General features: G+C 45.5%; 1 protein-coding gene across 1 annotated transcript in view; it reads left to right on the top strand.

Moving 5' to 3' along the window:
- ETV6 (ETS variant 6) overlaps positions 1-23,223 on the top strand; it is an 80,491-nt gene that overhangs the window by 17,062 nt on the left and 40,206 nt on the right. Inside the window, exons 2-3 of the mRNA XM_015814618.1 lie at positions 2,725-2,754; positions 10,519-10,648. Coding sequence (XP_015670104.1) covers positions 2,725-2,754; positions 10,519-10,648 — 160 coding nt within the window. The remainder of the gene's footprint in view (positions 1-2,724; positions 2,755-10,518; positions 10,649-23,223) is intronic.

The raw sequence follows: 23,223 nt of genomic DNA on the forward strand, positions 1-23,223 counted from the left end.
CCGAGGCGTAGCTGGCAAGCGGCAGAGACGGAGCAGGCCGACCACCAGCTGGCCCAGCCCAAGGGAGGTAAGGCACCCGCCGGAAAAGGGGGAAAAAATGGCGGACAAAAAAAATGGCGGACAGCCTTGCTTGGCGACCCCCATGAAATGGTCGATCGACCCCAAATGGGGTCCCGACCCACAGGTTGAGAACCACTGAGTTAATAAGAGGGTGAAACGATTGAGAGAGCTGGCTGCTGAGTCTTGGTGGGAACTCCTAGTTTCTTGCTTCGTCCCATAGGCTGTTCTGCAAAATTTTGCTAGTGTGTAGATCAGCAATTTGGCTGCTTGAAGATGTGTTGACTCCAACTCCCAGAATTCCCTAGCCAGCCATTTTGGCTGGGGAATTCTGGGAGTTGAAGTTGTCAGATCTTCAAGCACTATCGTATGAGAAACACCGATGTAGATTCTATTAAGATTCTATTAAGGGAGGCAAGAAATTTTGCTAAAATACGCTTCTGATGAAATCTCACATTAATAAATCTCCAATTAAGCAGTCTTGGGACGCCAATACCAACTTCCTGTCAAGACATGAATCTGAAATAGCAGACAAAGCTGTAGCATCCAAAGGACTCTGGACGGGACAGTTACATTTACAGTAATTTTACACCATTTGTGGCAATTTACAAGATTTTCACCGTGACGTTGTGAGACAAATGATGCATGTCACGATATTTCTATCCCTTTATATCATGATGTGGATGATGGAAATGGTCACCAATGATGTAATTTGACATTTAGCAGTTTCTACCCCAATAGTTCTCTTAAATCAATGTTTAAGTTTATAGCAAATTCCTATAATAGCCACCATATAATAGAATATGTCCAACTATTTTGACCACATATAAGCGAACTGTGCATAAATAAAAATGCCAATCTGTTTTCTTTGCTTAGATACTTACTGTTTCTAATACTTGTAATTATTGCAGAAATAATGTAATTATTCTAAAACTTAATTTTACCTTGGTTTTTTTAATTTAGTAACTTCAATAATTTAATACATTTAATTTAATTAATTGTATTTTATTAGTTTCTTTGTTGTGAATTGCCCAGCGTTATTGACAGCCAAGTGCCAATCACGTTTAATAAATTATTATTTAGACGAGAATGTTTGAACAAAATGTGAAGACAGAATATGAAATAGTTTTGTGTGTGTGTATGTGAGGGTGTGTGTATGCATTGACTAAAGAGTAAAATTCTATCTGGGCCAATTTCATTAATTATTAGTTGTTAGTATATTAAGAAGACTTTCTTCCTTTTTTCTACAGTGTTTTGCTCCAGCACAATAGCTTGCACTCCGAATAATAAGTCTTCTCTGATGGAATTTGGCACTACCATCCTCTTTTCATGCTGATGACATAAGTGCTAATTTTCAGAGAGAAATGGGAAAAAGCATTATGCTCTGCCTCTGAAACTGACGTGTTTTCATCTTCTCCCAGTAACAATTTGGACCCAGCAGCATTGATTGAACTAGAAATTTTGGCAGGCTTTCTTCTTTATTGGTTTTGTTGACGCCAAGCAATTGAGAGATAAATTGGCTTTAAACAGATTTTTCATTGTTGATGACTGAAATCTTGACTGTATTTCTGATTTTCGTCTCGTTGGGTTTAGTGCTGGTTTTATATTAGAATCTGTACTGTTGCAAGTAGAACAAATAAATGATTAACCTATCTAAGGTATAAATCTTTTAAAACTCATTTTAGCTTCCAGTGCCCCATTTCAAGCTCAAAATGGACACTTTGGATTCAGAGATGGATATTCTCCCCTTGCTAGAAGTGTTCCAGTGTTGCCTTATGGTTTGGGGTCAGATAGGACATTGGGGGCTCCAGAATGCTCCTGATGAGGGTCAACAAGCATCCAGATGTTTGCCTTGACTTCAGAACAGCCCGTTTTGAGGTGGAGATGTTTCCTGACCATTAGGCTGCTACAGTATGTGATGTCCCACCTGCTAAGTAGAGAATGGTGAAAACGTCCATTTGGTGTTCAAAGTATGACGTCGATGTGTGAATTGAAGGCTGTTTCATTTCATTGTGCCTTTTGGTCTATGAAAAGCTTCCTAAGAGGCGGGGAAAAACTGACTCAGTGAATTTTATACTCAGCAAGTGACACAGAGCTTTGCATTTCAAAATCAGGATGGTTAATGGACCTCTAACAAAACAGGTGCAGAAAAATGGAAGCGACGTTTTGCTTTGAACCCCAAGCCAAAGCATCTTAACAAAAGATCTTAATCAGGCGGTTCAACAAAAAAGAAAGTCAGGTAGTTTTTGGTTGTTACAGGTTTGGGCTGCAACGAAATTCTTGGAGATCTTAGAGAGGTTTTATAAGATGATGCCTGCCACTCATGCTCTCCCCCCACTGGGCTGGCCCCTCCCAGCTAGAAAGTGGAGCTTCACGCATGCTTGCCCATCTCTCCCGTGGCCCGGTTTCAAGCAGGCTGAGGCCCGGGTAATGGGCCACAGCCTGGGGGATTGGGGACCCCTGCTCTACCTCTTTCCCAAAAGTTGCCTTGCTTTGAATAAAGCAGTGCCGTTGAATGTTCATACCTGCATTCAGTGTTTCAGACACAACATATTCCTTGTTCGCGGTAATGGTTCAGGTGTCTGAAGAGTGCTGCACGCATTATGCAATTTATGAAACGTGACTAATGGCCAAAGCATTGTGAATCCCTCAGACTTAACTTGGCAGGTGCCAAGAGCATTAAGATGTACACTTAAGGTGGCAAGGGAGTATTTCATTATGTGAAACTGAACTGTGGCTTGACTGTTTTAAATTAATGGAACATTATCCTAGATTTAAGGCCACATGCCTTTTCAATTTTAGCGGTTCAGATAATGGCATTGGGCCAGAACAGCTGGGAAGGAGATCTTACTTAAAGGCAGGGAAAATATACGCGTCTATGAAACAAGAGGGTTATACTATATTTTGTTGGTACGTGTCCATCAGTCCTTTTTGAAATGTATTGAGATCAGCGGTGTCTTAATCTTCTTTGGTTCCCTGTTTTTGAAAGCCTCCCTTTTTCAAAATCTTTTGAATGGCCTCTCCTAAAGCTTCAATTCTTCATTTAACAAATAGATTATTAATATCCGCGGGAGGAGAGCCTTGTTAGTCTAATGTTTGCAAAAAAATAATAACAATCAGGAGTCTGGTAACACCTTTTCTGAGTAACACCTTTTATTAAAAGAAGCTTTCGTGAGCAGCCGCCAATATCCTCTCCTAGGTGCAAACAAAGGCATAACTTGCATTTTCTGGGCTTGCAGCTGGCAGGCAGTTTGCAGAAAAAATAAAATAAAATGCAAAGGACATTGTAAACATATGAAATAATTTCCAGAAATGGCAACGAAGATGGTTCGTAAGGATGGACAGATATAGTGAGATACGTGAATGTGGCTGGTGTAAACTATCTTTAATTAGATTTTCTCCCTTTTTATTATTTCTTCCTCTTAATTTCCTTTGCTTGCTCTGCGTCTCTCTCCTTTTCTACTCTTTGCATAATATTGCTTGCACCCGAATAAAATGGCACGAGGGGTACATACATATTCAAGAAAATCTCTGGAGAAAATGTCCTCATTGAAGTTGAGGTGATCTCTTTGTCTAATCAACTGTTGCCTGGGTAACGGGGGGGGGATTTCTGTAAAGAAACGGCAGGAGGGGCTTGGTAGCCCCTTTTCAGACAAACCCATTTGATGAAAAAGGCAGAAGGTTTTGTGATCTTGTAACCAGCTTAGCAATCGGATGCACGGAAGAGGCTCAGTTGCAAGGGGGCAAAATAACACCCCCACCAAGCTGGAGCCAAAGACTGCAGAATGAAAATCTCTCTAGGCTTTCTCAGGTGTTCTTGGCAAACACAATGGATTGGTAACACATTGTAGTGGGCAACTGTACGCAACATCTGCACAACCAACCTCTTTTTAGCTTTGCCTTATCCTGATTTAAATCCTTTAGAATAGAACACAGCTGGAGGTCCCTGGTGCCCAAAAGCTTGGGGACCTCTGGTCAAGAGACTCCTCTGCTTCCAGACAACTTGCAGTTAAGACCTCTTGGCAAATTGAGGTGGACTCCTCCTCCTTGAGTGGAAGGAGGTTTTCCATCCGAATCCAGTTGTTTTTGCTTCCTGGGATGCAGTGCGGTGCTCCATGTGCTTTAGCTTGTTTACAAGTGTGATGTAAGCACTGATGAATTGCTATTGGCCCATCCGATGCTTAATGTGTGATAGTTACAAGTCTCTCTGTTGGACAGTGATTTTTTTCTCCCCCTAGTAGTTGATTATTGATGGTAGGGTTGTGTACTCAGCAGTTCCACAGGAAGCTTTTAATTGGAGGGATTTTCATCCTGGTTCTTCTGTAAAGAGTGCAGAGAAGAGCAACAAAGATGATTAGGGGACTGGAGGCTAAAACATATAAGAAACAGTTGCTGAAATTGGGTATTGTCTAGTTTAATGAAGAGAAGGACAAGGGGGGACATGACAGCAGTCTTCCAGTATCTCAGGGGCTGCCCCAAAGAAGAGGGAGTCAAGCTATTCTCCAAAGCGCCTGAGGGCAGGACAAGAAGCAACTGATGGAAACTAATCAAGGAGAGAAGCAACCTAGAACTAAGGAGAAACTTCCTGACAGTGAGAACAATTAACCAGTGGAACAACCTGCCTCTAGAAGCGGTGAATGCTCCAACACTGGAAGTTTTTAAGAAGAGACTGGACAGCCATTTGTCCGAAATGATGTAGGGCAGTGGTGGCGAACCTATGGCACGGGTGCCAGAGGCGGCACTCAGAGCCCTCTCTGTGGGCACACGCGCCGTCGCCCCAGTCCTAGGCCTTCAGCTGGGTTTTATAAAACCTTTTCGCTTTAGGCCTCTGCTGCCGTGTGCAAAAAAAAAAAAGGTTCAATCAATCAATTTCAACTTCTCGCGGGAAAAAAAAAGATCTTGCAAAGTTGGAATTGATTGATTGAACTTTTTAGTCCCACCCAGTCTGCCGTTACCACCACAGCCACACCCACCCAATGGGCCACGCCCAGCCAATGAGCCACGCCCAGCCAATGGGCCTCGCCCACCCGGCACTCGACGATGCATAAGTGGGTTTTGGGTTGCAGTTTGGGCACTCGGTCTCTAAAAGGTTTGCCATCACTGATGTAGGGTTTCCTGCCTGAGCAGGGGGTTGGACTAGATGACCTCCAAGGTCTCTTCCAGCTTTATTATTATTGTTATTGTTACTACTACTACTACTACTACTACTACTACTTTGCAAGAGGAGATGATGACATTTGTAGAGTACAGCTCCACAGGGATCTTCCGTATATTAAACGGGTGCTGACTGGAGTAGGACAGGATTGTGGAAGACAAGCCCAATGGTCATGGTGATATGAAGTTACAAAACGAGAACATCAAGCTTGCAAAATTGAAAACATAAATTTGATCTTTTTTTTTTCCTGATCCTACAAAACACACGGCGGGATATCTTGAAAGTGTGAGATTGTAAACGATTAAATCAAAATATTGTTCTTTGAGGAATGTTTAGGAAAGACTACAAGTCTAAAGCACTGGTAGATTGAAGTGAATATCTCACTCGGAATGTAAAATTTTCAGTTTTGATTTTTGATTTGCAATATCTCCAGAAATGCCTATCAGACTTCAAATACTCGTTTGGGATGGACGCGGGTTTCTGCGTTCTCGCTTTGTTAGTAGCAGAGAGCAAGTGTCGGCTTGTTTCCGTCTGAAAAGAGGGAAACTTCAAACCTCCTTTGAACAATGAAGTTGGTCACTGTTGAGTTTAGCAGACAGGAGGCAGAATAGATAGGAATCCAGGTTTATCTCCAGCAGTTGATCCCTTGCCTGGTTGATACTGAATTGCATTTTATTTTAGACATTAATTTCCTTGTTGGCATTAAGAAACACTGAGACTTACTTGCTTTCTGTTGTTCTGGCACAGTAGATGAGAATCTAAGCATGGAGAGAGTTGCTGGAAAGTAATTCAACAGGTTCTATTGCTGTTGCACAAGTCCAATGAACGCTGCAGAGATTCACAGGATGAGTGAATCTTGAGTGGATTCGAGTTGGCAAAGACCTCTGAATCCTTGCGGCTTTAATTCTTAATCTCCCTCCCTCCCTCCCTCCCTCTCTCTCTCTCTCTCTCTCTCTCTCTCTCTCTCTCTCTCTCTCTCTCTCTCTCACACACACACACACACACACACACACACACACACACACACACACACACACACACAATCCTTGGGAGGCTGTGTGAGCTTGCTGTGTTTTTCTTGGGACTGTTCGTGCTGTGGGTTAATGCACCAGCAAGATGTGGCAAGAGATTGCCTAGATCCAGTTATTCTGGTCCCCAGATTAGAGTATAGCTGTATTTATTTATTATCTTTATATTCTTCTTTTCATTCAGGAACTCAGAGTGGTGTACAGAGCGTTCCCTTCTCCATGAGCCGAAAGAGTGTGTCTCCCTCCAAGCCACCCAGGGAAGGGAACATGGAGGAATCCCGTGGAAATTTGGTTGGGTGCCAATTCTGCAGCAAAATCGGTTGAAAGCTAAAGTTTGAAATGATGCTGCTGATCGGCGTCTCCAAATCTTGAAGGGAACTAATCTTTGGCCAAGTACTTGTTTGTTGACAGAGGCCCAAATTTAACAACCAAACGAAACAGGTCACAGAGAGCAGGAAATCCACAGAGGGATGCGGCTGGAAATCCGTATCCAAAAGCTGAAAGAGCAATCTCTCTCTCTATTTTTTTCCCTTAAGGCAAAACTAAGTAAAAAATAAACTAGGAGGAAATAATGTTGAAAAAATACAGACAAAATCAAAAATATATGGGAGTTTTACACACACACACACACAAACGGACAATAGTGTGTAGTTTTTGTGTAGTTTGCAGTCTTAACCAGGAACAGTGTCGTAGCTGTTGCCAAACATTTAGCAGGCATTTATTGCTGCTCTTTCAAGTGGAAGCGTCACTCCAGTGGCCTTCCAGAGTAGTCAACTAATGCTGGCAAAATAAATCCATATTTTACACCCCGTTAGTAATAACGGAAGAGAAAACCACCGATCTAAGGCCGGGGACCTTTTTCCAGTTCTAGCACAGATGATCCTATAAGATGAGGTTCCGTGCAGCAAAGAGGAATTTTATCTAGCCCTCATGCAATTAAGAGGCAATCAAGTGATATAAATTCCTAGCATAGCTTTTCCTGTTTAAAAAGGGATCCACCAAGAAGAAGTAGGTGGCTAGTGGTTTTCTAGAATCTGGGGCAAAAGAACCTTCCCAGTCCCACGACTGGAAATTCTTTTACTGGAACCAGCGTGGTTCGGGTAAGAATCTGCTATTTGGGGCATGTGCTTTTCCCCTAAATTATGGGCTGGCTTTTAAAGCGGAGAGGTAGCATTTTAAAGATTGGACGACAAACGTCTTCACCGACACTCCTTTATAAGCAGCCTTGTGGTGGCCTGTGCCGAAAACGTTATGGGGAAGTGATGGCAATTTTCTAGCGCAGTGTTTCTCAACCTTGACAATTTTAAGGCATGTGGACTTCAACTCCCAGAATTCCACAGCCAGCATTGCTGGCTGTGGAATTCTGGGAGTTGAAGTCCACATGCCTTAAAATTGTCAAGGTTGAGAAACACTGTTCTAGCGTATGATGTAGGCAACTTGTCCTGAATTAAACCAGCATCTTACAACTCCAGTTTCCCAGCTTCTAGGAGTTTTCCCCAAGGCATAAGTTTTATAACATCAATTTATTTGAAACATCCAGTGTTGCCATTCTACATAACGATCGACAAAAAACCTTGAACGAATATCTAATTTATATTTAGATTTGCACCCACGAAATTCCTTCCAGATTGTAAGAGTCTTATGGGGGTGTGACTGCCTTTTCCTCGTTAGGCCTTCTATGCATGGGAGTGTTTGCACATTTTCTGAGTGTTATGTTTGTGTTATGTAGTTTTAAGAGGGAACTTGGTTGACTAATAGATGTTGATGTGGCAATGCTGTGGATGCCTTCCTAAGGCAGGCGAGACCCCTTTTTAGTTCCTCAGAGAAGAAGCGGCTGGATGACCCCTCCAGAGTGACATTTCAAGTACAGTTAGTCCTCAACCTCAATTGGACCACCACCAACATTTCCATTGCTGGGCAAGACGTTATTGAATGAATTTTGCCCCATTTTATGACCTTTCTCGCCTCAGTTGTTAAGTGAATCTGGCTTCCCCATTGACTTTGCTTGTCGGAAGGTGTCAAAAGCTGAGCACGTGACCCTGGGACACAGCAACCGTCATAAGTACATGCCAGTTGCCAAAGGTCCAAATTTTGGTCACATGACTGTGGGTCAGTCAGAAGTGTGAAAAGCCATTCTAAGTCACTTTTCTCAGTGCTGTTGTAACTTCGAACGGTCATAAAAGGATGATTGTGAGTCAAGGACTGCCCGTATCTGAGACCCAGCCTTGCTCCTTCCTCTCCTCCTCAATTTTCTAAATATTGTAGAAGAAAATAGTGGAAGATCTCCACCGGCTGGTGATCCATCCTCATGGGAGAACCTATCCTACACAACAATTCCATGGAAATCTAAACAACCGAGGATGGGATTGTGGTGTTCCTCATGCAGACCGCTTACTTCAGTGGTCTTGATCTTCCACACTTTGGGGTCTGGGAGGGTCTGGCAGGCCACAGCGTTAAGGTGGAGGGTCACATTTATAATAATAATAAAGTTGGAAGGGACCTTGAGGTCATCTAGTCCAACCCCCCGCTCAGGCAGGAAACCCTATACCAGGGGTGTCAAACTGCCGGCCTGCGGGCCAGATGTGTCACGTGGAAGCCGCGCCACCCCATTGCTGGCAATGGCAAAACTGGCCCGATACGTTACGCAACGTCATGTGATGTCGCGAGTTTGACATGTCTGCCCTATACCATTTCAGACAAATGGCTGTCCAGTCTCTTCTTAAAAACTTCCAGTGTTGGAGCATCCACAACTTCTGGAGGCAGGTAGTTCCACTGGTTAATTGTTCTCACTGTCAGGAAGTTTCTCCTGAGTTCCAGGTTGCTTCTCTCCTTGATCAGTTTCCACCCATTGCTTCTCATCCTGCCCTCAGGCGCCTTAGAGAACAGCTTGACCCCCTCTTCTTTGGGTCAGCCCCTGAGATATTGGAAGACTTGCTATCATGTCCCCCCAAAGAATGCCCAAATTAATTTATATGATTTTGTTTAATGGCAGCAAAATACTTAACAAAGTTTCAGGAAAATATACTAACATTTTACAAATAGTGAAATGATTCTGGGTTGTTTTTTTAATTGTACTCCAGTTATCTCTTTAAATTAACTCTTGCTGGTGGTTGAACTTTTCTCCAAGTATTTTTCATTGGAGCTGCTAGTTTTCCACTTGGAAGCTTAGAGGATGTAGCAACTGGATTACCCTGTTGTGTTAGCCATAATTTCTGTATCGTTTGATCCTGGTGTAATTATGTGAACCTGGCCAACTGTGGTTAGAGAAACAATCACCTAGTTTGGTCTACAAGAGAGTTCTTCCGCAAAGTAGATTATTTAAACTGCCCTTAAAACCCGGCGTTTTCCAGATTTTGGGAGGGGGCACATATGGTTGTTGGGGGGGGAAGCAGGGGCTGGTCTCTGAAATATTTGGTGGAATCAGAGGAAACCTCAGTTTAATTCCATTTATACAGTATGGATCAAAAATAAATGTGAATAATACCGTCATTTATTTAATGTTTTTCTTCTGTTCCTTTAGTACATTCTGATAGACGTTTTTGGAAATCCCTGAAAGCAACGAGCTACATATTTCTGCACTAAACAATAGTTTATCCCATTGAGAACGATCTGCAAATAATGGGTTATATTTGTTTCAGTTGTAGTTAAGTTTTAATCTTGGACTGGTTATAAAATCTGGATCAATTTAAATTGTCACTTCAGGAAGGAATATTTCTCTGTTCTGTTCCATAAACACACAGCTCAGCCTTCCCTCCCTCCCTCCCTTCCTTCCTTCCTGCCTTCCTGTCTTTCTTCCTGCCTTCCTGTTTGCCTGCCCTTCTGTTTGCCTGCCTTCCTGCCTGCCTGCCTTCCTTCCAACTGATAATAATTTACTCCTATCAGAACTTAACAGCAGGCTTGTAAATGGCCATACCGGATCCCCAGTGGCGAGCAGAGCCTGTTTGCAGGTGATGCGCAGGGCTATTCGAAAGCCGACCCTCGGCTTCCCATCTCGTAACTCAGATCAGATGTGGCTTCTGGTGAGGAGGAGCCCTCTGTAACCAAGAAGAATTTGAACTTGGGAGACAGAGTCAAAAGAGAGAAAGGGGAAGGTTTTGAAAAAGGCTGACTCTTCCATGCACCTCCCAAAGACTCGCCATTTCTCTCTGGAAGGTGCCACAAATACGGTTTTCTTTTTGTTGGGGACGCAGATTTTCTCCTTTTTCCGATAGGGTTTTCTTTTCACTTCTCCTAGTTTTGCTAGCCCGAATTCACGTGGTTTTCTCTTCCCTTTTACAGCAGGAAAGGATTTCGTATACTCCGCCGGTGAGCCCAGTAGACGACTATCCTTCCTCGTCACCCCTCCATGTCCCGCTGCCCCGAGCCATCAGGATGGAGGAAGAGACCCTCAGGCTGCCAGCCCACCTGCGTGAGTGTTTCAGGCGCCCCGGCCTTTTGAGAAGGGGTGGGGAGGGGGTCACGGGTGGACCAGGCCCTACTTGTTAAAATGCAGGTCCTTGCCTACGCCACCGAAATCCCTGGGGGTGGGGGGGAGAGGCGTTGCAGAAGATGCCTGGCTGGGATCGTACCAGGACACGCAAAACGTTCCATCCTGGAAGTCTCCATTCCCACAGTGAACTCTTTTGTGTGGTCCAGAAGTGGTTGGATGCCAGATGGGGACCTCTTCAGAACAGGCCTGTGTTGAGGGGATGGACAGGCCTTTACGGGTGTCCCGGGGCTTCTTGATGGCCTTCATGCATTTACTGAAAGATCACAACATGTTTTCGGCATCAATCACACAACATTGTTTTCCCTACCACTATCACTGTGCTTTGTCTTCATAGTCTAGTCCAGGGGTAGGCAACCTTGGCTCTTTTATGACTGGTGGACTTCAACTCCCAGAATTCCTGAGCCAGCCATGCTGAGGGGAAAAGGAGAGGTTTCCAAGCTGAGCCAGGCTGGCTCAGGAATTCTGGGAGTTGAAGTCCACCAGTCATAAAAGAGCCGAGGTTGCCTACCCCTGGACTAGTAGAAACTTCTAGAGATCCTGTGCTGAAACGTTCTTTCCAGGCCGTGATGACAATCACTAGATTTTTTTTCCTGTGGTTTTTAAGGATGCCTCTGTGAATAATTTATTTGCATTCCCAACACTACACTTATAGGGAGTCCTCAACTTACGACAGCTCATTTAGTGACCGTTCAAAGTCACAATAACACTGAAAAAAGTGACTTAGGACCGTTTTTCACAGTTACAACCTTTGCAGCATTCCCCAGAACATGGGATCAAAATTCAGACGCTTGGCAACTGGTTCATATTTATGCCCGTCGTAGCGTCCCCCTTTGGAACATTCCCACAAGCAAAGTCATTGGGGAAGCCAGATTCACTTAACAACCGGGTTACCAACTTATCAACTGCAGTGATTCCCTTAACAAACTGTGGCGAGAAAGGTCGTAAAATGGGGCAAAATTCACTTAACAAATGTCTCGCTTAAGAACAGAAATTTTAGGCTGAATTGCAGTCGTACGTCGAGGATTGCCTGTACTAACTTCTCCTTAAATGTCTTCAGAACTTGTACTTTTGAGTTATTGGACGGCCCTTCCCTCTCGGTGCCTACACACGTAGTTTGGGGGTCTGGGCTGGTAGCCCACAGCTTGGCTTTAGGTGCCCTACAAAAATAGTCAAGGCTGTTTATATTTCTGATAATATGTCATAGGAGAATATGATGGGTTTGCTTGGTTTAGAATCAGTCTAAGGCAGAGGCCCCCAACCTTTGGGGCACCAGGGACTGGTTCCGTGGAGAGAGAGGTTTTCCCGTGGACCAGAGGGTGCGTGGTTTTGTGTGCTGCCTGCATCCCACGGATGGGGCTTTGCTTGCTTGTGCGGACCGGTTGCTGGCATGCCGCGGCCCGGTACTGGTCCACGACCCGGGGGTTGGGGACCCCTGGTCTAAAGGAAGCAATTTTCAAGTAAGGAAAGTAGTGTGTGGAATGAGTGATTTTGGCAGGGCTGACCGTTGATCCTTCATGAGAACATAGAGAAAGAAACTTAGGGCAGGGAACGGTGCGTACCAGTTAGCCTTCCACAGATTTTATCAGCTTCTTTAATACGGTGCTTTTGATCATCAGGCTTCCTCATCTTTCTCTTTTATATTATCTCAAGATTTTTTTTAAAAAAAGATCAGTGCCCAGTTCGTCTAATGAAATCCAAAAGCCTGTTCTCTCTGCCCCAGCCTTTCTCCCCTAATCAGCTCAAGGGCCACGGTTCAATTTCTTGAGCACCTTGTCTAAGATGAAGGTCTTCCCTGCATTAAGGGCTTCCTGGCTGGATCTTTCTTGGACACGGGCAAAAAGCACACTCTGTAGAGCTCTTGCTATAGGAAAAACTCTTCCTCAGAAGAACACCCCATACCAGACTGCAAACGAGAGTGGGATTGCACGGCTGCTGTTTAAGGGGGAAACGAAGGAGAAGATCGATGGGAATCCAGTTTTGTCCTCTGATCCCAGACCAGGAAACAGTTAATACTGTTGCTCGTGGTTCTCTTGTGCTTCTGTATAGATCAGTGATGGCGAACCTTTTAGAGACCGAGTGCCCAAACTGCAGCGCAAAACTCACTTATGCAATAGGCCAACCCAGGTGGGTGTGGCCTATTGGCTGGGCATGGCCCATTGGGTGGGCATGGCTGCGGTGGTAACGGCGGACTGGGTGGGACTAAAAAGTTCAATCAATCAATTCCAACTTTGCGAGAACTTTTTTTTCCATGAGAAGTTGAAATTGACTGATTGATTGAATCTTGCACACTGTGACGGAGGCCTAAAGCGAAAAGATTTTATAAAACCCAGCTGAAGGCCTAGGACTGGGGCGACAACGCGTGTGCCCACAGAGAGGGCTCTGAGTGCCACCTCTGGCACCCGTGTCATAGGTTCGCCACCACTGGTATAGATAGTCCTCAGTTTACAATCATTCCATTTACAATCATTCGTTTAACAACTATTCAGAGTGACAATGATGCTGGAAAAAAGTGAGTCATGGCTGGTGATCGCAATTTAGGCACTTGGCAACCAGCGTGCATTGATGACAGTCGCCCCATCCTGGGGTCACAGGATCCCCATTTGCGACCATCCCAGGGAGCTTCTGTCCAGCACAGTCGGTGGGAGAAGCTGGAGAGGCTGAAAGACGGCAGAGATTGGCTGAATGACCACGGGGATTGGCTCAAGGATCCTGGCAAAAAGGTCAGGAAATTGGGTGTAACTCACTTAACAGTCATCTGACTTAGGGATGGAAGGTCTGGCGTGAATTGTGGCCGTAAGCTGAGGACCATCCGTAATGTAACCATGTATGGAAGGATCTCTTCCTGGGACCTGCATTAATATCTCCACCAGTTGTGCTTTAATGTGGTTTAATATGATGTTGCATAATTACGTCTCAAAAAAAAAATCTTAGGAGATTGGAGTCTCAAGGGAGAGTAAAAAAAGTCCAGGTGTAACCACAGTTGCTCCTTGCTTTACAACAGTTCGCTTAGTGACCATTCAAAGTTACAACAGCCCTGAAAAAAGTGACTTACGACCATTTTGCATACTTAACGACCATTGCAGCATCCCCACGACCACGGGATTCACATTCGGAGGCTTGACAGCTGACTCACATTTATGACGGTCGCAGAGTCCCAGGGAGTCCTGTGTGATCCCCTCTTTGCGACCTGACAAGCACATCAAAGGGGAAGCCAGGTTCATTTCACGAGACGACGGAGTTAACATGATTCACTTCACTAAAGTCGTAAAACGGGACAAAACTCACTTAACAACAGAATTTGCCCCACATTTCTGCAATCTGCAAAAATCTGCAACTTGCATAGGGACAACTAAACACACCTGGGCACCTCACACAGCTGGCCTCTGCTCCAATTTTGGATCGGGATCTAAGCGCCTCCGACCTTCCCTCTCCCGTCTTTTCACACCTAGGGTAGGATGAGGCCAGGGGGATCCAGCGGGCAGAGCTGAGTTTTGTGGCTTCAGGTGCTTTTTTCCTCCTGGCCGGCCTGGATTCGGACGTTGAGCCCTTCTCTGGGCCTAAGCAACGCAGCAGGCAGGGAGGATAGGATCTGCACGACCACGAAGGTGTTTGTTTAAGTCGTGTCAGAGGCCATTAAGAGGTTTCCTGTTTCCCCAAAAACCAGGAACACAAGAAAGAGATGAGCAAGGGAAAGCCGCCCCTTTAAGCCATACAAATGTTTTCATTCTGGGCTGAAACCCATTTGAGGTTTGTTATTTTAAGAGAGGGGGGAAACGAAGATGCCAGGGGAGGAGATCAAGTCACGATTTAGGCTGCTGTTGAATGCTGTTGTGTGGGGACAGCTCTGGTCCCATTAGAGAGGTGGGGAAACTTTTCCTGGCCAAGGGTCACTCCTGGGGGTTGGAAGAGTCCCCTGGGAGCCCGAAATCCGGGCCAGCCGTGACTACAAATCTCCTCTTCCAGAAACACGGTTCCATGTCGAGTGACCCTCGGCTAAAGGACGGGAGGCTGTGGCCCCTCTCCCACGGTGTCCCTCAAGGGGTTCCAGGATCCCAGCGTCACGGACGTCCAGGTAGCCCTAGGCCAGGGGTAGGCAACCTTGGCTCTTTTATGACTGGTGGGCTTCAACTCCCAGAATTCCTGAGCCAGCCACAAGTCATAAAAGAGCTAAGGTTGCCTACCCCTGCCCTGGAGACGCCCTGCCACCATTGAGCCCAACCTTTCTGCCGCTAAGCAAGACAGTTGTTAAGCGAGTTTTGTCCCATTTTACATCCTTTCTTGACACGGTTGTTAAAGTGAATCCCTGCACTTGTAAAGTTGGTAACGCTTCATCATTTACTTGGCTTATCTGAAAGTCGCCGAAGGTGATCGCACAACGCTGGGACACGGCATCTGTCAGGAATACCAAGCCAGTTGACAAGGATGCAGATCTGGATCATCCCTGGGGGATGTTGTGACGGTCATAAGCGTGAAGAATGGTCATAAGTCACAGAAGTTGTAACTTGGAATGGTGACTAAATGAATGCCTGTCCGTTGACAGCCAGCTGTGCCACCATTGTACAGGTTTGGTCAGCTTCCTACCCGACTCTCTTTTCACCTCTGGTGGGTTTATTCCCAGTGGCAGGGGGTCCTAACCTTGAGGAAGAGCGGTGTAAGGGAGAAGGCAAGTTGTAAGGACATCTTTTCCTCCTCAAACTTGTGTAAAAACAAATTAAAGCAGAAATGTGAGTCAGTCGTTAAAAAAAACCCACCTTTTTGCGAAAAGGTAGCAAGATCCAGATGTTGTTAAGCATCTATAACTATTAAGGCTTCCCTCTTTAAGGGACGGTATTAAAGGGAATCGTTGTTAAGCGAATCAGGCTTCCGCTTTGGATGCCGGAAGACCCCTATGGGGGTCCCAAAAGGCAGCCTTGTGACCCCCCCCGGGATGCTGCAGCCGTTGCACATACACGCGGATTGCCAAACATCCCAAATCCCAATCATGGGGAGACGGGGTTGCTGCAGGGCTTCTAAAGAACTGATTCCAAGTCATTTTTTTTCCTCCATTGCCTTTGAACGGTCACTAAGTGAATGGGTTGAGGACTGGCTGAATTGCCATCTTGACCAGGCTGCCGTTGTCTGTAAGGCCGGACTTCAACCCTCCATAGCAGAAGTGGCAGTTTTGCTCTCTTCGCAGTGCCGGCTTCCTTCCGTCTCTTCCTTCTGGAAGTGCCACGCTCTTGGTGGATGGCTAAATGTCCCTTTTGGGAAAATATTCAGGGATGGCAGAGCCTTGTTCTAGCTCAGGGGTAGGCAACCTCGGCTCTTTTATGACTCGTGGACTTCAACTCCCAGAATTCCTGAGTCAGCTATGCTGACTCAGGAATTCTGGGAGTTGAAGTCCACGAGTCATAAAAGAGCCGAGGTTGCCTACCCCTGTTTTAATCTAGCTACACATTTCCTGATAAGGAATTCGGTCTGGTAAAAGCAACTATAAATAGTAAAACGAGAGCTTACTTCATTTGCCTAAAAAAAAGGGAGGACTATTAGCTCATTCGTTTATTATTAAATTTATACGTCGCCTGTCTCACTATTCAAAGTGACTGTGCAGCTTTGCTGTCCACCTGATCTCGTGGGAAAGGCCTTTAAGGTGCAAAATTCTGTGGAAAAAAACTTTCCTACGCATTTTAGTGGAGGGGGAAAAAAACTTCAGGAAACCTTCAGAAACAGCTTCTCTGTGTTTGCATTGCAACTTTTAGACTGGGAAGCCAGTTAGCAAGTAGGCTGAGTATAATTTCCCATTTGAACACCCTCCCTTAAAGAGGAGAGAGCCCTGTAGAGATAGTTCTCGACTTACAACAGGTCATTTTTAGTGAAAAGAGTGACCGAGGACCATTTTTCACAGGACCGTTGCAGCCCTTCCCAGGGTCACCTGATCAAAATCCAGATGTTTGGCAACTGTCTCATATTTATGACGGTTAAAGAGTACGGGATCCCCTTTTGTGGCCTTCTGCCAAGCGAAGTCAATGGGGAAGAAGCTGGATTCACTTAACAACCGTGTTACTAGCTTAACAAGGGCAGTGATTCACTTAACAGCTGTGGCTAAAAAAGGTCATAAAATGGGTCAAAACTCGCTTAACAAATGTCTCACCTGGCTCAATTGTGGTCGTAAGTTGAGGACTGCCTGTAGATCTGCAACTCAGAAATTTCAGGGGTTTTCCTGACTCTTGAGATCTTAGGAAAACATTTTAGCTTCTCGTTTCTCTGGATCGTTTTCTGTCAGCTACTCTGAGGACGGGGAAGATGCTGCCTTTATTCTCCAGATTTAATGTGGGGTATAGGATTAATATTCAGTCAAAATAGTAATTCTCGGCGATTAAAACATGCCGAGTGTCTGAGAAATCCTCAGGTTCAGAAGAAAGTGTATCTATTGGATCTTTATTCCCCAGTAATACTCCCCTTGAGCGGATCTGCAGCGCTTCCTGGCTGGTCCAGGTGACCCTTGGAGTGGAAGGGCCTTCCAGGAAGGGCTGCCGAAATGCAGGCCGGCACGAAGGGCGCCACATCTGCTGTGTCCCAGACACACACTGCACCACCTTGACAACCTTGTGTGTGTTCAGCCCCAGGAAGGGCAAAGGAGATTACATCATCGGACACACAACATGAATTATGCCACCTGCACAGAGAACGCCTGGCGTACAAGTGATGCCTTTGTGGCTTCTGTGGAATCCATGAGATAATATACAGGCAGTCCTCTACTTACGACCACCGTTTAGCCCAAAATTTCTGTTGCTAAGTGAGAGATTTGTTAAGTGGTTAAAAAAAAATCAATAAAATATATGGGGGAAAAAAGAGAGATTTCTTAAGTGAATTTTGCCCCATTTTATGAACTTCCCTCGTCACAGTTGTTGTGAATAGCTGCAGTTGATAAGTTAGTAATTGAATCACTGGAATGATTAAGTTAGTAAGCCAGTCTGGCTTCCCCATGGACTTGGCTTGCCAGAAGGTCGCAAAAGAAGATCACGTGACCCCCTGAGACACCGTAACTGTCCTAAATAGGAATCGGTTGCCAAGCATCCGAATTTGGATCACGTGACCCTGGAGATGCTGCAACCGTCGTAAGTGTGAAAAACGGCCATGAGTCCCTTTTTTCACTGCTGTTGTAACTTCGAACGGTCACTAAACGAACTGTTGTAAGATGAGGACTACCAGATGTTGCAGACCAGCAAAATCCTGCCACAAAAAAAGAGGAGGCAAAATGCACTTTGCAGAGAAAGCCCCAAGAATTCTTCAGAATTGCTGGGCAGGATTCAGCACAGCGCGGGTGGAAGGCACCCATGAGCAGAAGAGACCCAAAAATCTTGATTGTGGGAAATCCAGATGACCCTGGAAGCCTCGGTCAGAAGCACCCGTGAGAAGGAAATGTGCAGCTGAGCTGCAGAACGTGTGAACAACTCGTCCCTGTGGTTCTGTGGTTGGCTAGTTGCTGTGTTTTTTTTCCATAACTAGTGAAAATGGGGTGGGGGAGGTTTTCAGTACTAAAGAGAGAAAGTTCATAGTTGACCTTAAGTGAATTGATAACCGCCAAGATAAGGTATTGTGAAGGAAATCAGAAATAAGTCTGTATCTGTAAAACATAAAGCAGTTGTACTATTAGCTTGGATTCCTTTGGTTTCCATTCTCGTTGCTGAAGCTAGTAAATTCTCACGAGTTTGTTCTTTGAAACTGTGCAGGCTGGTTTCAAATGCCTGTCAGCTGCTAAAAAAGAAGAGTTATTCTAGTCTGTTGGATTCACACTTTGGGGGCTAGACGGAGACCTGAGCAGAGGCACAAGACGTGTAGCTGAGCTATGCTTATTTATTGCGATATAGGTTTTTGTGGGCATGAGTGCACTTCTTTGGGTGTTAGGAGTATGACTCTGAAATAGAAAGGTTTGTGTTTGTGCATGGATACACTCACACTTAAAAGACACAAACCTGCCTGTATAGATAGTTGTGCAGAGAGGGGAATGGTAAAGGATGAAGTCCGAGGGAAATGAAACAAGAGTTATATTCTAGGCCAGGGGTGGGCAACCTTGGCTCTTTTATGACTCGTGGACTTCAACTCCCAGAATTCCTGAGCCAGCCATGCTGAGGGGAAAGGGAGAGGCTTCCAAGCTGAGCCAGGCTGGCTCAGGAATTCTGGGAGTTGAAGTCCACGAGTCATAAAAGAGCCAAGGTTCCCCACCCCTGCCCTATATCAGGGGTCCTCAACCTTGGCAACTTTATGACTTGTGGACTTCAACTCCCAGAATTCCTGAGCCAGCCACACTGAGGGGAAAGGGAAAGGTTTCCAAGCTGAGCCATGCTGGCTCAGGAATTCTGGGAGTTGAAGTTTACGAGTCAGAAAGCGGCCTAGGCCAGAGGTAGGCCACCTTGGCTCTTTTAGGACTCGTGGACTTCAACTCCCAGAATTCCTGAGCCAGCCATGCTGAGGGGAAAGGGAAAGGTTTCCAAGCTGAGCCATGCTGGCTCAGGAATTCTGGGAGTTGAAGTCCACAAGTCAGAAAGCGGCCTAGGCCTAGGCCAGAGGTAGGCAACCGTGGCTCTTTTATGACTCGTGGACTTCAACTCCCAGAATTCCTGAGCCAGCCACGCTGAGGGGAAAGGGAGAGGTTTCCAAGCTGAGCCATGGCTGGCTCAGGAATTCTGGGAGTTGAAGTCCACGGGTCATAAAAGAGCCAAGGTGGCCTACCCCTGTTCTAGACATTGTCTGCTGATGAAATAATTGCTAGGTCTGACACGGATCTTCTTCGGCTGGCAAGCTAACTAATGCATGTAGGAATCCCTAGGAAGCTGAATTGGCTGAGGGTCTCGGCAGCCTTTGGGTTGTTCCGTCTGCAGTGAAATAGGACCTCCTAATTCTTTTGTTCAGAGATGCTCCCCTTGAGGTTCCTGGAAGCATTTCGTCAGTGCTGGGCCAACAGGGCCCTTTTCAGACATGGGCTCAGACCTGGGTTCACAGTCTTCCACAGACGCACCAGCCAGTTTGCCCTGAGTTGTCGGAGCCACTGGTGGCAACCCCTGGAAGATGAGAAGATGAAGAAGGCACACTTGGGATATAGGATTGTGAGAACGCAGGTGTTGACCTCCCTTGTAAGGTCCAGGCGGGGAAAAGGGGTCTCGGGAAGGCAGTGGGGAGGGGGGGGCTCCTGAGAAGGATCTCAGCTTCATTTGATGCCCTTCATTCTTGTGGCCATTGGGGACTAGAGGCTTAAAGGAAGATAACGTAAATTGAGAGATTTATGAAAGGAATGTACAAAGTCATAATGTCTTGTTCTGGTAATCGTAAATACCTTTCTGGATTCATAAAGATATCCTCCCCCCCCCTCCTTCCATTCCCCCCTCCTCCTCCTCCTCCTCCTCTTCTTCCCCCTCCCGTTCTCTTCTCTTTTCCTGGAAACCGACTACCCCTTTCACCATATATTTATTTATTCAGGTTTTTTTTGGCTTTCACTTCCTTCCTTGTGACTCAGCAGATACATCTTTTCAAAATCCCCCCTCATGCCATTACTTTTTGTTCCCTCTTTTTTCCCCCTCTTTTAGAACAACAGGCTTTAATATCCGGCTTCTTTGCTGGTGCCCTTCCCCAACCGTAATGGTGCTTCAGATTTTATTTCTCAGTTACTACCCGTAGAAGGGAAATAATGCTTCCACGGAAGGAGGGAGGCGTCTCCAGGGCCTCAATTCTGCACCAGCCAGGTCAGAATTCAGTGACCTGAAGGCCTCTTAAGTAAAAAAAAAAAACACCAAATTTCTAGCCCTCATGGTTCCAAAGGTATCTTTCAGGGAAGGTGAGTTGGAAGGGACCTCAGAGGTCTTCTAGTCCAACCCCCTGTCCAAGGAGGAGACCCTATACCATTCCAGACAAAGGGCTATCCTATCTTTTCTTGAAAACTTCCAGCAACGGGGCACCCACAATTCCGGGAGATCAGCTTTTCCGTGGGTTAATTTGTGCTCACTGTCAGGAAATAGTTCCAGGTTAGATCTCTTGTCTTCCACCCTTTATTTCTTGTCTTGCTCTCAGCTGCTTCGGAGAATGAATACAGATCCCCTCCTCCCTGTGACAGCTCTCATGTCCCCCGCCCCAATCCTTCTCTTCCGCTAAGCGAGTCATACCCAGTTCCTTTAACCCAGTGTTTCTCAACCTTGACCATTTTAAGGCATGTGGACTTCAACTCCCAGAATTCCACAGCCAGCATTGCTGGCTGTGGAATTCTGGGAGTTGAAGTCCACATGCCTTAAAATGGTCAAGGTTGAGAAACACTGCTTTAACCTTTCAACGTAGATTTTAGACCCAAAGACCCCTTGTCATCTTTGCTGCTCTTCTCTGTGCTCATTTCAGTCAGTAGATTGACTCCAAGCAATTCTTAATTGTGTGTTGTGCTGAGAATCAGCTGTGGAGTTTCTGTGTTTGGAAGAAGAAGCCTATTACCCCCCCCCCCCAAAAAAAAACCCCTGCTTCTAGAACAGGGGTAGGCAACCTTGGCTCTTTTATGACTCGTGGACTTCAACTCCCAGAATTCCTGAGCCAGCTATGCTGGCTCAGGAATTCTGGGAGCTGAAGTCCACGAGTCATAAAAGAGCCAAGGTTGCCTACCCCTGTTCTAGATGATCCTAGATTCATAGGGTTAGAAGGGACCTTGGAGATCCTGTAGTCTAACCCCTCTGTCCAATGCAGGGATACTATCCAGCCTTTCTTAATGCAGGGATACTATCCAGCTGCTTAATAATTTTCCTGGCCAGGAAATTCCTCATTGTTTCAAGATTGCCCCTCCCTCTTTAAACCTTTCCTTAATTGGTAGGACGAGAAGAAAGAGAATGAAAAATAGAATGCGGTCTGCCTGGGTAGATGTGTGTGTAAAATAAGTGGGGGTTTTTTTGCAAAAGGAAAACCATAAAACGCCGCTGCCTAAAAACTAGGAGGGGTGGTAGAATTTGATGTACAGGTAGCCCTTGAACGTTCAACACTTAATTGAGAAATTTCAACCTACAGTGGCACTGAAAAAAGCAACTTACGACCATTTTTCGTACTTACGACCGTTGCCACAGTCACAAGATCAAAATTCAGACGCTTGGCAACTGACTCACATTTATGACGGTCACAGCGTCCCGGGGAGGTGTGTGTGTGTGTGTCGCGTGATCGCCTTTTGCGACCTTCTGACAAGCAAAGTCAATGGGGAAACCAGATTCACTTAACAACGGTGTTACTAATTTAACAACCGCGGTGATTCACTTAACAAATGTGGCAAGACGGGTCGTAAAATGGGGCAAATTTCTCACTTAGCAACACAACCTCTGGGCTCAGTTAAAGGAAAGCAGGTTTCAGCCAACGCAAATGGGCATTAAGGAGATTGTGCAATTGGAGGAATTTGTGAGTAAAGGAGGGCATGGAAATGGGGATCTGCAGGAACAGAGTAGGGTGTAAAGCATTAAAATTAGTTGGCAAAGTAGTGAATGTTCCATCCTTTCTTAGCTCTTTAATCATGGAGGAAAGGGTAGTGAGAGTCCAATTGTTAGAGTATATTTATTTTTAAGAAAGGGCCTGCTATATTTATACAAGTGTCATGTTCTGTCAGATTGACTTCCTTTAGGGCTCAAACATCGGCCCAAGAGCTAACTTTATAATCAGGAGGAGGATTTCTAATCAGGATTTGCCAACTCATTTAGGAAACAAACAACATCTGTATAGCATCACAGACAATTTCCTTATTTTTGTATCCCATGCAAGCATGTGGAGACGCACACAAACACACACACAAACAACTTATGATCCGAGATGACCGACTGCCAGTTGGTTTCAAATCCAGGAATCGGAATCTCTCCTTGAGCCAAGAGAGGCTGGAGAAAACATCGTTTTTCACTCCATCTTCCGCTCTCTGTGAATCGGGATTACGTTTCGTAGCTTTGCCCTCTCTTCCCTGGGAGGGCTTTTATGGGAAAAAAACAAACTAGGTTCATCTGTGTGAAAGTTTATTTAAAATAAAAAATAAAAAATACTGCAGTAGGCAGCACTCGGGAGACATGGGAAAAAAAGGACGCAAGCCGGTTCCAGCGAGGTGTCATGGAAAAAGCTGCCCTTAATCCTAAACACATCTGCCCAGATGGAAGGGGTGGGATGATCCGTTTTTTAAGAACTGGCTTGCTCTTGTTTTCCAGATCGTTTTCCCCAGCCTCCCAGCTCCACTTCTTTCCCCAGGCAAAATTCACGCAGAGAAACTTTTCCAGGAGCAGGAGGTTCGGCTTCAGACCTGTGAATATCACTTGGACAAGTGTGTGTGTGTGGGGGATTTTTGTCCTGCCTGCGGCCCCCTCCATGCCCCAAATTCTGTCCGCAGAGGCGAAGGAGGAAGCTGCCAAAAAGAAAGAAAGAAAGAAAGGGAAAAAAAAAACCCCTGTCTTCAAACAGCCTCCGCTCGGAGGCCACACATCAGAGGGAAATTTCCTTTTTGGGGAAGCTGCTGTGAAAGAATTTCC

This window comes from Protobothrops mucrosquamatus, unplaced genomic scaffold (assembly GCF_001527695.2).
Source record: "Protobothrops mucrosquamatus isolate PMUCROS unplaced genomic scaffold, P.Mucros_1.0 scaffold268, whole genome shotgun sequence".
NCBI classification, from domain to species: Eukaryota; Metazoa; Chordata; class Lepidosauria; order Squamata; family Viperidae; genus Protobothrops; species Protobothrops mucrosquamatus.